A 15,585-nucleotide genomic window follows, 5' to 3' on the forward strand; every position below is an offset into this window, starting at 1 on the left:
CCTCAGGTGTTGTGCACAGCTGTGACGGAGCAGAACCTCCTGAAGACCGTCACTCAGATCTTCGCCGAGGCTGAGGTGGTGCGGTTGGCCATCGCCAACGGTTACGAACGCCGCTTCCCCCCTGACCTGGCCGACAGTTCAGGTGAGAGCCCGGAGCTGCCCAGAACCCTGACCCTAAAGAAGGGTTCCAAAGCAGGCCTTAGTAACGGCAATGAGTGCATGGGCCATGGTTGATTACCGGTGAGAGGCTGGACTACGGGTTTGTATCTTGTTACTAAAAGATCCCATCACATAGAGCCGAGGATAGGATTGTACATTATTCATCCCAGCCATGATTTTGACCTGTCCTGGCAAAGTGGAAGACATAGAACTGAAAACGGATAACAAATGAATACAAATAATGAAATACAGAAGATATTTATACATTAAAAATGTTCTAGGTTGTTTTACCCTTATTTGACTCATCGTCTTAATGAGGGCTATAAGCGAAGTTAAAGTTTAATTGAACATTTTTAATAATCGCTTAAATAGTTTTTAGTTTTTAGACAATCAAATCCCCACCTAATGAATCATTCCCGCGGTGACTTAGACTGTGGCTGTCGTCTGCTACTCGAGGCAAGGGCTTGTTCCCTGTTTGTGGAATGTGGGGCAGCCTTTACCACAGTGAAACGGTGGAAGAGTTAACACTACTATGGGGTGGGGGTGGCTACTGTGACAAAAGAGTGGCACTCTGTCCGTTTGTGCGTACCAGCGACGATCAGCCAGTCGGCTGAAAGATTAACAGTGTCCACTGGCTCGCCCGCAAAGCAGAGCTCTTCAGAAAACGCAGGGCATGGATCAGTAGCACGTGAGAGTAGTATGTACCGATGGAGAGCTCCGTCTCTATGGTTCCCTTCCAAACTGTGGTGTTCCGTGTGTTCATGTTCACTCTTATTTACTCTTTCTGTTCTCCTCTTCTCCATTTTGTCTCTCCTGTTATGCTCTCCTGTATTTGTTCTTATCTCTTCTCATGTACCCTCCTATGTTCTTATCTTCGTCCTATCTCTCTCTCCCCTCTCTTCATCTGTATCCCGGTATATTCTCTCTGTATGTACTCCAATGTGCCTTACTCTCCTCTTTCGTCTCCTCGTCTCCTCTGCAGACCCGGGTGTGTACGATGAGATAATGCAGGCTGTACTCCATTCTGGGTACCTCTACAAGTCCGGCTCCTCGAGTAGAGGCACCCTATCACGGAAGACCAGAGAAGGTAGGCTGCTGAACTTGGGCGGGTGGGTTTTCGAGGCTGAGTGTTAGGGGGGTGTTGGAGGAGGCGGTTACAAAGAGAGGCTTTGGCACTGGTTTAATAGAGGAACCACTACCTCCTTCTTCTGCCCGCGGAACAAAAGCCTTTTTTTGGGAGCACAAGGTTTAGTTCTTTTAGTTTTTTTGGGAGCAGAGGCGTTGCATCACCATACCAACCCGTCCTGTAGAGTGGCTCTGAAGCTGTTGATATTCCTCGTCACTCAACACTCTCCACACAGTCTTAAAAAAACCGTGACTCACTGCACCGTCTATATTTCAGTTAAAGTAAATGTAAGAGAAGGGGTGTACGACGTGTTAACTGGAAATCACAAGTCATAGAAACGTAACCTTTACGCAGAGCTAACCCTTTTATCATGTTTCTATTTTTGTAACTGAAAGACTACATTTGCACACTACACATGCATGTTTTTTTCTAGTGGTTTCATGCAGCACTTAATACTGGCTAAGATGTTTTTGCTCCGGGGCAGTATTCGGCTATAGTTCAGCGCTTGTAAGACGTCGCTAGTGCCTTTTGGAATAAAATGTAGTCTAAAACGGAACAGAAATGGCTGAGGGGGTCAATTTATGTTCCTCTCTTTTCCACTCCACTCTCTCTTGGAGTTGAGTTCTACAGAGTTCTAAAGAGTTCTACAGAGTTCTGACCTCCTGCTCTTCCGATCCCGGTAGATTTCCAGAAGTATTGGTGCACGGTGGACAAGTCGTTGCTCCTCTACGAGTCGGAGCGCAGCCCAGACCCTTGCATGCAGATCTGGGTCAAGGACATCCTTTGTGTCGGCGTGAGCAGACCCCAGACCAGCAATAACAACAATGGCTTCATCGACAGGTAGGAGAGTCGATGATGCTGTGATGATTCTTTGGATTGACCTTTTTATTTTTAAACAAACGTTTCAATAAACCAGGACATCTTCCTTCCGATTATTAGATACATGTTTGCATTTTTCACCTGACGATTTGCTGCTTTGTCCTGCTAGGTTTCGCTACACCTTTGAGGTGTGCCTGCGCTCGGAGAAGCTGTACCAGTTTGGCCTGGAGACTCCTGATGCCCTGCAGAGCTGGGCCAAGGCCATCGGCAAGGTACCTTCTCTCACCTGGGTGCACCGTTTTGGATCGTGTTGAATTATATTATCGGTGTTTGAATCCTGTGAATGATGATGCCGTGAAAGAAAAACATGTCTATCAGTATGACTGAAAGTTGACCGGTTAGTGACGACAGTAATCATCCTTGAGCAAAATACTGTAAATAACAGCTCCTTAACCACCTAAACATCCATCTACTCTATGCCCCCTTGGATAAACGCTTGCGTGAAGGGATTTAATGATAACGGTGGATAATTTTCCAGGCGGCTACGCCTCTCAGCTGCCATTGCCTGCTGACGCGGGAGTTTGAGCGCGTGGGGGTCCTACGCTACAAGGCCATGCTGGACCCCCAGTGGAAGGAGGCGTACTTTGTGCTGCAGAAGTCCAACCTGTTCATCTGCCCCGGGAACGACGGAGCGGCCGAGGACATCATCAACCTCAACCGCCTGCAAGAGCTCAGTGAGCAGCAGTCTTTAATCCAATGACATTGCAAATGCTACATACAACAAGCACCAAACACTAGTAACATAATGTGAGCTAACGTTAAGTCACATGACGCAAGCTAACATTAAATAATAATATAAAGCAAGCTAGCGCATAGTGACATATAGGAGTCACACTGAGCAAGCTGACTCTAAGACACATAAAACAAGATGACGCTCAACAATTTGAGCTTGGATGCACTGCTGAACACATCCCACATTCTCGCCTTTGAGCATAAATATTCAACTGCCGGGACAGCATTTTCTCCAGTCAAACACAGGCTAACCACTGCTGTTTCTGATCTGAAGTTTTCCTTTACATTTATACACACCATCAAATTCCAGGTGCAAATTTAAAGTATGATGTGGTTGAACTGACCCACCTTCTGACTTGCTTCCCTAGCATAACATTATCTCCGTTCTAACCCTCAGGTACGACGTCAGAGAGTGAGCACCATGACAAGAAGGACATCCTGGTGCTGGTGGAGAAGGGGAGGTGAGAGGGGGGAGATTGATCTTCAAATTAGAAGTAAGACCAGTGGAGCATGAATAGGAATGTGTTATTTTGTTTGTGTGATGTTAGCACGTCATGTCAGCTGGGCTCCTTTTTTTCTGTCCCTGAGGGTTGATTACCGTGGTCGATTATAGCCCATGCACGCCAGGTAGAGTAACTTCCCTCCCTCTCTCCTGTGGTCTCTCCAGGACGCTCCACCTGCAGGGTATGGGCCGGGCGGACTTCGCCCTGTGGTACTCGGACATCCAGCGGGCTGCGGGGGGGGAAGGGGAAACACCCTGAGGGAGCAGCAGCTCAGCCGCTCAGACATCCCCATCATCGTGGACAGCTGCATCGCCTTCATCACGCAGTACGGTGAGCCGACCGAGGACAGCGCCGCGCAGCCGTCATGCAGGCTCTTTGAACGCTAGGGGCCGCCCTTTTAGTCCGGGCCGGTAAAAGCCGTCTTGCGCTCTACATATTCCCCTGAGTAATTGTAATTAATTTATCATAGCATTTTATTGGCTGACAAACTTCCCTTTCTTAAACCTCTCTGTGTCAAATAAGTCCCACAATGATTTCCTTATCCGTTAAATACGTAAATGATTAAATTGGTGAAGTAAATAAGTAAATACATGTTCAATAAACCAAAAACCTAGACGTGAGGACTCCAAAGTCAAAGACAAAGTCAAATTTAAGTTAGTGATGGAAACGCCATCAAAACACAAATGACAGAGACCAGTACATAAAATACATAAGATACAGCGCAAGATCGCTACATAGGAAGGCCAAGATAGGCAGTCGTCAGGAGAACAGTGTGCAAAAGAGGAAATTCATTCTTTGCAAATTCAGCATGTTAATGTGAGAGGGAACTCAGAGTACTAAACTAGTTGTCCGATCGTTGATCAATGCCGCAGGGAGGGAGTTGCCTCACAGGTAATCCACAGAGAAATCCGAAGTTTGTTGCGACAATTGTCGGCCCAAGACAAATTTCCGGGTAAACTGGATTTTGGCTGAATGGGAACGGACGCCCATAGTATCAAGTATTAAATATATTGTCAGCATATAGAGGATCTCCATTGTTAAATTATCTCGTCATGGTAAAAGACAGACGTTGACGAACGTTAAGGAATAAAATTCCAAACCAACAATCCATGAGACACTCAAGACGCGCAAACAGCTGCTGCTGCTCACGACATGAGCAGCGCCACATCGAGGCCTGGACGTGAGGACTGCTGAGCGGAATCCAGTGGTGTTCTAAACGGGTCCTCGGTTATGTGTGTGCACCTGTAGGCCTTGGCCACGAGGGAATCTACCGGAAGAACGGCGCCAAATCCCGGATCAAGCTTCTGATGGACGAGTTCCGCAAAGACGCCCGCAATGTGAAGCTGCGCATCGGGGACAACTTCATCGAGGACGTGACGGACGTGCTGAAGAGGTTCTTCCGGGAGGTGGATGACCCAATCTTCATGGCCGAGCTGCACCCTCTGTGGAAGGAGGCCGCCAGTGAGTGGACTGGTCCCGATCCCTTCATACTGGTTATTCTGCATGCGGAGAACAGATTCCGTTCACGTGTTCATAGCATACCTAGTTGACTCAAATTCAGTTTACAGATACAGTTCACACCGATCGAGTTTACTCAAATCGAGTTACGTGGAATCCAGTTTAGAACAGATCCAGTTTACATATATGTTTCATATAGATCAGACCAAATCTACATTACTCCACTTCACTTGGATCTGGGTTTACAGATTCCGTTTACATAGACTGATCAAGTTTACTCAAATCCAGTTTTTGACCGGATCCAGATTTAGGATTTACACATGCAGAGAGAAACTAATTTATATATTTAAAAAATATGGTTTTGTTTGAACGTTGTTTTAATGTTACTGTACCTTGTATAGTAACATTGTTTGTTTTGTAGAACTCCCTCAGAAGTACAGCCGGCTGGACCGGTACAAGGAGATCATCCGCAGCCTGCCCAGAGTCAACAGAACCACACTGGCTGTCCTGGTTGGACACCTATACCGGTCAGCACACACGCACATGAACACCCGTACGCTCAGACTCTCTGAGACGCACGCACAGACGCACGCACGCACGCACGCACGCACGCACGCACGCACGCACGCACGCACGCACGCACGCACGGTCCGCCTGTAACCACACTGATGATCCACCTTTCTCACTCCAGCGTGCAGCGGTGCGCGGACCTGAACCCAGATGTGCACGAAGAACCTGTCTCTGCTGTTCGCCCCCAGCCTCTTCCAAACAGACGGGAAGGGGGAGCACGAGGTGAAGATCATGGAGGACCTCATAGACGAGTTCCTGTACGTCTTCGATGTGAGTAAGAGACCGGGTCACTCTGAAACTCCCAGAAACAGGAACATCTGCAGAGATGTTTGGGGCTAGAGGTCAACTGCAGCATATTTTTTGCCAATACAGCAGTGGAAATGTTATTTCTGAAAGGTTGTTCGTCTGGTCACGTGGATATCTGGATATCTTTTCTTTGTTGACGTTTTGAATCTAGTTTCATTTTTACTGCTAGTCTGGGGAACGTTTCCCAAAACAGTCAAGTTAACATTTGCTGACTTATTACTAAGCCCAGTGGTACTATGCAGCAGCCGAAGTACGAGCGTTTCCCAAAAATCTCCAGCTACCATAGCAATACGTAGCTGACCTCTTCGTTGATTAGCTGCATACTTATCAGCTAATACATGGTCAACAGATGTTTTCTGTCCAGAGTTGCTCTGAGGCATTCAATCAGTCACAGGTGGAAGCCTCACAAACTTTGATATTTGGACTACATGCTTGTTATACAGTTGTGGTTAATATTTGCCAACTTGATTGTGTCTAGCCTACCTGTCCTTTGTATCAACATTCAAAACAATTTTGGAAATAATTGTTAGTTTCTAAAAAACACTGGCAAATTCATCAGCATAGGCACTATCTATGCAATGCAATATAGGTGTTTCAAACGGTCGATACGTTTATGTAAAAAAGCTAATTCAAACAAAGAATTTTGTGAAAAATTTGTTTTGTCTACACTATTCTCTGGGATATGGATAGGTAAGAAATGCAAGAAGAGTCAAATTTTTTTGCTATCTTAGTTGGAAATTACAAGATAGATATTTCATATTGGGGATTCAAACTGCTTACAGTCAACTGTTCCAATAAAGGTATTGCCGTTCTAACTGCTCAGTTCTTGGTGTGTGTGTCTTCAGATCGATGAGGAGCATCGCACCCAGATAGAGCTGGAGATGAGCCTCATCACGACGTGGTCGGACACACAGGTAACCTGCCGCCACGCATCCACTTTGACTTCCTGTCATCAGTGTACGCTATCACAAAACTGTTGTCCTACGTGCCTTCTTTTATAGCTTTAGCATAGGTTGACCTTATCTAATCATTATACGATATCATACCTACATTATTTGACTCCACCTTCAAGTACATCATTGAAGTTACAAAGATGAAGCGGATGGATTTAGGATAAAATCCATCGATGCCCATGCTTCAGTGTGCCACGTTTGAGATTAAAAGATGAGCAGACCCTACAGGGGTGGATTTCATGACCGTGTGAGATGACTCCTGTGTCCTCTGTGTGTTTCCTCTAGCTCTCCCAGGCAGGAGACCTGATCATAGAGGTCTACCTGGAGATGAAGATACCCGACTGCTGCATCACCCTTAAGGTACCTGCCTTCAGCTCCCGTCGTTCATTGTCAGTTCAAACAGTCCACGGCGGGCATTGGATGTGTGTCTGAATGCACTGCTCACTCTCTTTTTTCCCTTTTACCCAACAGGTTTCTCCCACCATGTGTGCGGAGGAGTTGACCAACCAGGTCCTGTACATGCGGAACGTCCCGGCCGGCGACAAAGACGTATGGATGTCGTTTGAGGCCATCGAAGACGGACAGCTGGGTGAGACAGACGGCTATTTCCTCTTCCTCTTCTGTGTTTTGTCTTGCAATACTTGTGGGGAATACCACTGTCACCTACTCCGTCTACCTAAAATAAATGCCAATCGACCAATAGCAGTTCTATCTATCTAAGACGGATCTAATCACAAGACACTCAAACACAAACTCAAAGCTGAAATGCTTGGTTGTCATTTTGGATGTTCTGTTGTGCTTCTAGAGCGTCCCTTCACCCCAAGGAGAAGGTTCTGGAACAGGCCCTGCAGTGGTGCAAGATGGCCGACCCCAGCTCCGCCTACCTCGTGGTCAAGAGGGTCCCTAAAGGAGAGGGCATCAACATCCTGACATGTGAATAAGACAAGGACACGCACGCACGCACACATTGTTGCTTGTTTATTTTGCAATTGCTAGGAGCTTCCTTTGCCAAAACCAAATGAAAAAGTGCTAATTGCTTTCTAACTTAATTTTATTCCTTAAATGCAACCTGCTAACACACCTCCCAGATAAGAATTCAATGCCAGCTGAGGTGCGATGTCTGTTTGGCCGTTGGCTGTGCGGAAGTGACTCTGACGCTTGGTGTTCTCCAGCCTACAAGAGTGAGATCATGAAGTTCGGTCTGCTGAAGTGCCGCGAGGAGCCGCCCAAACTTCTCCAGGGCACCCGCTTCCAGGGAGATCCTTCCAGATCAAGGACCACAAGCTGCTTCTGCTCAAAGACAAGAAGGTAGACCTCACCGGGAGTCTAGTGGGGGGAGGGGCTTGGGCTCCCACGTGCAGGGTTCAAACCCTGATCTCGGGGGCCTGCAGTCCTACTATACGGACGCCTGAACATTCTCAGGGGACTGCAGCATGTGAGCAAACGCAACCATGTGTCTGCAAGGCCAACGGGACCTAGCGACATGCATTCAGAGCCCAGGATGTAACAGGATAGAGTCCAGGGTTTTGACTAGTCAAAGGGAACTGCGTTCGATCCCCGTTGTCCATTCCTGAGAGAGTTGCCTAACTTGCCAACTCTCTTAACTTGCCTGCTCCTTAATGAAGTGTTTCTGAATTAATTGTGAATCGCTTTGGACGAAAGAGTCTGCTTAAAGGTTGCATTGGCGATGTTGGGTGACGTCACTTCTGTTGGTTTTTCAAGTGTGATCCCAAACAAACTAGAGCCAGCTCGCTTTTCCCTTCCGTGTTTCATCCAGTAGAAAGGATCATAAACGCAGCCAAAACCCCAGAACACCCACTCCTTGTCGGTGATTGGTTGGAATACTATTTATTTGGGATTTTTGAGTGGTTGGTAGTACCATTGTTTTGTGTACGATCTCGGGGTATAGGCTGCCTACAGAGATGCGTTTTTTTGACGGCCTACTTATGGGGCGGGCAGCTAGCTGATCGTGAGGAAAGATCAGGTGAATGAGATCGTATATGTTTAGCCTAGAATCCCTGACACAGCCTTTAATGGCTAACTAGTAGTTAACGCTGAAATGTTGCTGACGTGGTGTGTGTTTTTTGTCCAGAGCATTAAGCCTGAGAAGGAGTGGGCTCTGAAGACCATGAAAATCTACATGGGGATCCGTAGGAAGCTGAAAGCCCCTGGCAGGTAGGGCCATCACCCTGTAATGTCACATCACACCCTCTGGATCTTACCACCACAACCCAGACCTCAGTGTCTGAAGTCGCTACCAAAATAAGTACCAGTAATACCACTGTTCTGTATATTATTTGGGATAACAGTAGTGCTATACTTTCTTAAACCCTGCTTGTGTAGTATTAACAAGGGGGTGTATTGGGTGCGGAACAATCTTTGTACTGAATTTATTGATTTATTTTTTATCGTGAAATATTTCTTCATTCATATTCTAACGATTGGTTCTGCTTAAATTCCTAGATGGGGTTTTACAGTGATCTCAGAAAAAGACAAACACCAACTGTAAGTGATGTTTTAATTGTTAACTACAAAACACAACTGAAGCAAACTCCTGAAAATGTTTAGCCACAGTCTGTATACCAAGGCTTTGTGGAGTCTGAATAAGACCGTAATCTCTGAGCTGGTAGTACACTAAAAACACACCCAGACCCCAGCAGGGCGTGTGTGTGTGTGTGTGTGTGTGTGTGTGTGTGTGTGTGTGTGTGGTGTTGTGTGTGTGTGTGTGGTGTGTGTGTGTGTGTGTGTGGTGTGTGTGGTGTGTGTGTGTGTGTGTGTGTGTGTGTGTGTGTTGAGAACACTTCCTCTTTGTTTTCTCTGAATAGTTTGATACAACCTCGGATGTTGCATAAGATATTCCGAGTCCTGTGAGGTGCGTGCGTTTGTGTGTCTGTGTGTTTAGATAGATAAAGTATTTGCTTGTGCAATATAGTCTGTGTGTGTGTGTGTGTGCGTGTTGACTTGTTTGTGGTGTGGAATGCAGGTGGTAGGGTAATGTCCTCATCTCCTCACCTCCTGTGTCCTCGTCTCCTTCACCTCCTGTGTCCTGGTCTCCTCACCTCCTGTGTCCTTGTCTCCTCACCTCCTGTGCCCTCGTCTCCTCTCCCCCTGTGTCCTCGTCTCCTCACCTCCTGTGCCCTCGTCTCCTCTCCCCCTGTGTCCTCGTCTCCTCTCCCCTGTGTTCCTCGTCTCCTCACCTCCTGTGTCCTCGTCTCCTCTCCCCCTGTGTCCTAGTCTCCTCTCCCCTTGTGTCCTCGTCTCCTCACCTCCTGTGTCCTCGTCTCCTCTCCCCCTGTGTCCTCGTCTCCTCTCCCCTTGTGTCCTCGTCTCCTCACCGCCTGTGTCCTCTCTCCTCAGCTACCTGTGCTGTTGCTCTGAGGCGGACCTGTGGGACTGGGTGACCAGCTTCCTCAAGGCCCAGGTGGGTTCCTCCAGACAGCAGCCGTACCTCGTCTGAGCTGTCCACTCTGTAGTTAGTACAACAAGACGGACGTCCACTTGTAGTGTTGTGTTTGAAAGTGCAGGCCGGAGTAAAACCTTGTTGACTTGCAGTTACTCCAGAGGCCATGCTTTCCCCGTCGAGGAGAGTAACAGATGGATCGACGTTAGCCCGCACCGCCACACAGCGCTGGACTCTAGGGGGGCTCACGACATGTCCCACACCTTTAGCTGTAGACCTCTCAATGCATGTGTAAAGTGAGCAAACCGACTAAAAGAGGGGGAAAGGCATGATTACTTAGGGCGATTTGATAGGTTGAGAGGGAGGAAGAACTGTCCCGGCTGAGTTTGGGTCATGAACAAAGCTGGTTGGCTTTGGCTGCAGCTTGGTATTGATTGAGAATGGAAAGGGCCACGTTAACACGAAAATAAGTTGCAATGTTGCAAATCTTACAAAATGTCAGTCTGTTTCGTTATTTATTATTAAGCGTTTTTCTTCACGGAAAAGCACTTCTAAACCATGAAGCGACTGAGGGGTTTTCCCTGTGGCGAGGCGCGGTGGGTGTGGCTTGGGAGAGGGGATCATCCGCCCAACTTCACAGTTTAGCCTCGGGGTAGGAGCTTTCTGAGCCTCCTAACTCTTCTACGCTGATTTGATTCGGTTGAGGCGGGTCTTGGTCACTAGATATAACATAGAGTATGTATTGTAGTGAAGTATGCATGTGGCGAAGGTTTTAGATCTTTAATCGGAAACACACTTTAACGTTACAGAAAGACAGGCTTATATTTGCCCAGTGCCTTCCACTGATGTTAATTCTTTACCCAGCGACGTGCTCTCTGTACATTTTTTTACATTTCAAAACCATGTGTGTGTGCAGAACGAGGACCGCTGCCCTCCCGTGTTGAGACGTCACTCCTCCTCCGACATCTCCAAGCAGAAGTTCGGCACCATGCCTCTCGTACCGATAAGAGGAGACGAGAGCAACTCCACTATGCTCTCGGCCAATCAGACGCTGGTAAGCAGCTTGGAAGATATACGTGTGTGTGTGTGTGTGCGTGTGTGTGTGTGTGGTGTGTGTGTGTGTGTGTGTGTGTGTGTGTGTGTGTGTGTGTGTGTGTGTGTGTGTGTGTGTGTGTGTGTGTGTGTGTGTGTGTGTGTGTGTGTGTGCATATTCTCTCATAGGTAATGCCTGAATCAATAACACACATGAGTAAACTAAATGATTTGGGTGTTTGGAGGACTTCCTTGTTTTTGATATATTGTTTGCATTTTTGTCCTAGTTAGCACATCGTATTGCTCTTTTTATAGGTAAGAATGATATCAATAAGGTTCAATGTCTTCCTTAAGTATTGCTCATTGTTCTTCTGTTCCCCACAGAGGAAGTTACACGCCAGACGAACACTCTCCATGTTCTTTGTGAGTATTTTGTCCTTTCTTATTAAGCCGATTTGCTGTCCGTCTTGTCCTGCTAGCGATGCAGTAAACACTTTTCTTTAAAGAACGCACTCTGGACACTGCCCTTCCTGCAGGAAGTCTTCCACTTCCTGTCTTGGGGTTTACGATGGGATGTTGAAGTGTGGACAACAGGAAGCCAAGGATGCGGTGATGGAGAGGGGGAGGTGGAGGACGCGTCTCCTAGTGACCCTGAGTCTCCCACATGCTCCCACGTCTTCTTAATCAAAAGGAAGGAAGAGGCTGAATATTTGAGCAGGCTGTTTTTAACGATGAATATATCCATTACAGTTTGCAATGTTGGGGTCAGAGCTTAGACCCTTCAGCCCCGCCCTGAAACAACACCCTACTTCAGAGATTAGCCAGGTGAACTGGCGTTATAAAGTGGGCTGGCTGCAGGCCCCCAGGGGGACATTAACGCTGTGAACTGTTAGTCTTTTGTTCTTCAGACGCCTGGGAAATTGTCTTTATCTTACGGTTTGCGTCGTTACCAGGACTTGGAGAACGGACAATAGCGACCTTTCTTTCGGAGGAGGAAGCGGTTGTTTGGACGCTGTTGGAGAGTTTGGCCGCCGCCCTCCAGCTAATTAGGAGATGATCATAGATACGGCCCTTAATCTGCTGATGAGTGGAACACGTACCAGTGGATGACGGTCTTATGGTTTGGTTAGTCAGGGAGTTGTTAAGCATGGCTCAATGCTCCGCTTTGTAAGATCGGGACATGAGTAAATCGTAGAGAATGACTAATAATATCCTAAGATTCTACGCAAGCTGAGGCAGGGGTATGTTTAATCCAAATGACCCTGAACCTACCGTTACCTACCTGCCCCTCTGCCTACCTGCCCCTCTGCCTACGTCGTGGGCACAGGACAGAATGGTTCCTCGCTCCAGTCCTGAACCCCAGCTCTGTATGACTGAGATCCCCCTCTCTCCCCCCCTCTCTCCCCCCCGTCTCCCCCTTTCTCCCCCCTGTCTCCCCCCTCTCTCCCCCCTCTCTCCCCCTCATCTCCCCCGTCCTCCCCCTGTCTCCCCCCCGTCTCCCCTTCTTTCTCCCCGTCTCCCCCCGTCTCCCCCCCGTCTCCCCCACAGCCCATGAAGGTGCAGCAGGACTCGGTGGAGGAGCGTCCCGAGGGCCCGCCCCACCCCGCCCCCCCGGACCCCCAGGAGCCCGTCTACGAGGAGGTGGGGGACTTCGGCCTGCAGGTCCTCCACTCCCTGGAGTCCAGCTTCCTGTCGGGCCGGCCCCCCCCCGGCCCCCGCGACGCACCGGGCCCCCCGCTGGGCCTGGTGAAGACCTGCTCCCTGGACTCGGACCCCGGGCCCCCCCCCTCCTACCCCTCCGCCGGGGGGTCCCTGGACACGCTGGTCCAGAGCGGCGCCAGCAGCTGTGACGGGGACCCCGGGTCCAGCCACAGTCTGGACTCTCTGTCCGGGTCGTCCCCCGACTCCTCCGTCGTCCTCCTCCACCCGCAGGCGCAGTCGCACCCCGCGGCCAGGAGGGGGCAGCAGCGCCAGGGGCTGTGCACGCCCTCGCAGGAGCTGCTGCTGCGGGAGCTGTCGTCCGTCTTCAACAAGGACCCAGAGAACGGGGACGAGAGACACTACGACGGCTGAGAGAGAGAGAGAGAGAGGGAGAGAGAGAGAGGGAGAGAGAGAGAGAGAGAAGAGAGAGAGGAGAGAGAGAGAGAAAGAGAGAGAGAGAGAGAGAGAGAGAGAGAGAGAGAGAGAGAGAGGAGAGAGAGAGAGAGAGAGAGAGAGAGAGAGAGAGAGAGAGAGAGAGAGAGAGAGAGAGAGAGGCTCTAAGGGGTCAATTAAGGAGTACAAGTCGCCTCACTGGCATCCTGAAATGTTCCCACAATGCACTTCTTGGTTCTCACGTTCAGTCTTTAGTGATCTCGTCGGTGCTGTTGATTTAGACTCAACGCACGGGGACGGGAACTCTCAACTCACCGACGGCGTCGGTGCTCTGCTCAGAGACAACCTCCAACAGGGTGGAGTTTGAGCAGGGTTCTGACGGACGTAGAAACTCCCACCAACGGGGACGAAGCTGTCGGAACACGTGGGATAGTGATATATGTGAGTTACTGCCACACACTGTTTTTTGCCTGATGATCCAACCGAATGAGAGACACTTCGATCAATTGTGAATGAAACGACGGGATCATCTTTTGCAATGGCTTTAATAACCCAGCTTTAATACAGAAATCAATCCCAAAAAACTACTGACTAACTATATTAAAGTATCTTATCAGATGGATCGGAGAAGTATGTGTATATTGTATATTTACATCCTATTATCTATTCGTAACAGAAACGGCTGTACAATAGATGTATATCGATTTGAAGATGTAGTCTACACACTTGAAATACGTTCCTATTATATCTAGCCCTAACGTTGTTCGACCATACATATCATAAAGAAAGGAAGTGGGGTTCAAGTTGAACCATAATAAATAAAAGAACATTCTTATTTTTGAATGAAATGGCCATCTGCTAGCACTAATTGCTATGTCTTTGTAAAATTAAATGTAAATAGTAGTGAGTGACTCACTGAGAATAAAAATCAAGGAAATAGCTTTACTTCTCAACAAAATAAAAGCTTGTTATGTTTTACCTGGTCTGATACTGGTAGGTTATCAATCCCTTTAGGAAGGAGAGATTTATTTTTCATTTCTCATTTATTTTTATTTACTCACGGCAGTTCTGATTCACCCAACTATCATTTTATATCCGTTAATTTATTTATGAAATCCATATGTGGTTGCAGTTACGCATTGTGACCACTAGATATCAGTATAGATCTATTATAGATCTCCCGAGATCTGCATACGATGGCGTTCAAAAAATAGCACAAAACCGACAGTATTACAACATTGATGTTCAAAAGGGAGTGAGAGTTAATGCATTTGTTTAACTATTCTCTTAAAATCGAGCCATAATATGGCTAGAGCTTCGATGTATTTTACTGATGTAACTGAAAAGTACAAATACCACTTAATGATCTTAAATGCTTGTTTGCTTGCTTTACGATTCATTACTCTTACTTTGTTGTGTATATTTAGTAGGATTCAACACTGCCAGCTTTTTGCATTTTATGTTCAGTGGGGAGATCTTGTGTTGCATGTGTGTCCTCTTACAATGCTATAAAACATACACAAAGGACTTTATTAAAAAGTGCAAAAGTCTCACGGTATTAGGTTTAATGTTTATTTCATAGATGACTGAACATCGTTTGATTTACAGAGGGGCTTTTAAGCTGAAATGGAGAGCGAGCCAAGACAAGAACTTCACGATGAAGTACACAAGTCACTTATGGGGTTGTTTTAAAATCATCCAATCTGCTGTGCTGTTGGCACACACACACACACACACTTTATCATGTCTTTGCGCGGGTCGGCATATGTGCATGTGTGTAGCCAGAAAAGCAGGTTTTGGCTCCCCAGTATCAGTGCAGATACTGGGGACACCATTTGAATAACGTTTTGTGAAACTTTGTCATGTGTGTGAGTCTGCGTATGCTTTTGTGCAGTGTGCGTTTGCATACGTGCATGCATGTGTGAGTGTGCGTGCGTGCATACGTGTGTGGCTGAGGGCAGGACAGGACGCCCACTAACCCCTTCCTTCCCCTCACCTTTAGCGTATTGATTTCAGACTGCATCCCAAGCCTTCCTAAATAAGTTAGTCCGGGCCCCTAGCTGACCCCTGAGCTGCTGCCCCGTCGGGGCCCTTTGAAGCGTGGAGCCCAGGGGTAAACCGATCGCCGCGGAGGGCAGGCGCAGGCGTCCCCTAAGTGACAATATGGCCCCAGGGCTCACGGGGGGGGGGGGGGGGCAGGGGCCGGGACGTGCAAGGGGGGGCCCCGGCGCAATCGGCCCCGTCCCGAGTCCTCCTCGGGCCCCGGCGGGAAGGGAAATTTGTCTCGCTGCCACTTGCTAATGACCCCGGCATATGCCGAGGGAAGGAGCGCAGCCCGCCAGGTGCGACCGGACAGGAGGGAGGGAGATGGGA

At 48.1% G+C, this 15,585-nt stretch overlaps 1 protein-coding gene across 1 annotated transcript in view; it reads left to right on the forward strand.

Moving 5' to 3' along the window:
* The window catches only part of arap3 (ArfGAP with RhoGAP domain, ankyrin repeat and PH domain 3), a 39,818-nt gene extending 25,056 nt beyond the window's left edge, over positions 1 to 14,762 (forward strand). The window contains 24 exon segments of the mRNA XM_030367954.1: positions 7 to 142; positions 1,142 to 1,246; positions 1,969 to 2,125; positions 2,274 to 2,376; positions 2,643 to 2,838; positions 3,294 to 3,357; positions 3,564 to 3,633; positions 3,636 to 3,729; positions 4,648 to 4,860; positions 5,279 to 5,384; positions 5,549 to 5,573; positions 5,575 to 5,697; positions 6,579 to 6,647; positions 6,972 to 7,046; positions 7,158 to 7,275; positions 7,494 to 7,619; positions 7,859 to 7,939; positions 7,942 to 7,994; positions 8,779 to 8,861; positions 9,150 to 9,191; positions 10,044 to 10,107; positions 11,003 to 11,140; positions 11,503 to 11,541; positions 12,667 to 14,762. Coding sequence (XP_030223814.1) covers positions 7 to 142; positions 1,142 to 1,246; positions 1,969 to 2,125; positions 2,274 to 2,376; positions 2,643 to 2,838; positions 3,294 to 3,357; positions 3,564 to 3,633; positions 3,636 to 3,729; positions 4,648 to 4,860; positions 5,279 to 5,384; positions 5,549 to 5,573; positions 5,575 to 5,697; positions 6,579 to 6,647; positions 6,972 to 7,046; positions 7,158 to 7,275; positions 7,494 to 7,619; positions 7,859 to 7,939; positions 7,942 to 7,994; positions 8,779 to 8,861; positions 9,150 to 9,191; positions 10,044 to 10,107; positions 11,003 to 11,140; positions 11,503 to 11,541; positions 12,667 to 13,191 — 2,805 coding nt within the window. The 3' untranslated portion in view covers positions 13,192 to 14,762.
* The last annotated feature ends 823 nt before the right edge of the window (positions 14,763 to 15,585 follow it).

Source organism: Gadus morhua, chromosome 10, assembly GCF_902167405.1.
Source record: "Gadus morhua chromosome 10, gadMor3.0, whole genome shotgun sequence".
Classification (NCBI taxonomy): Eukaryota; Metazoa; Chordata; class Actinopteri; order Gadiformes; family Gadidae; genus Gadus; species Gadus morhua.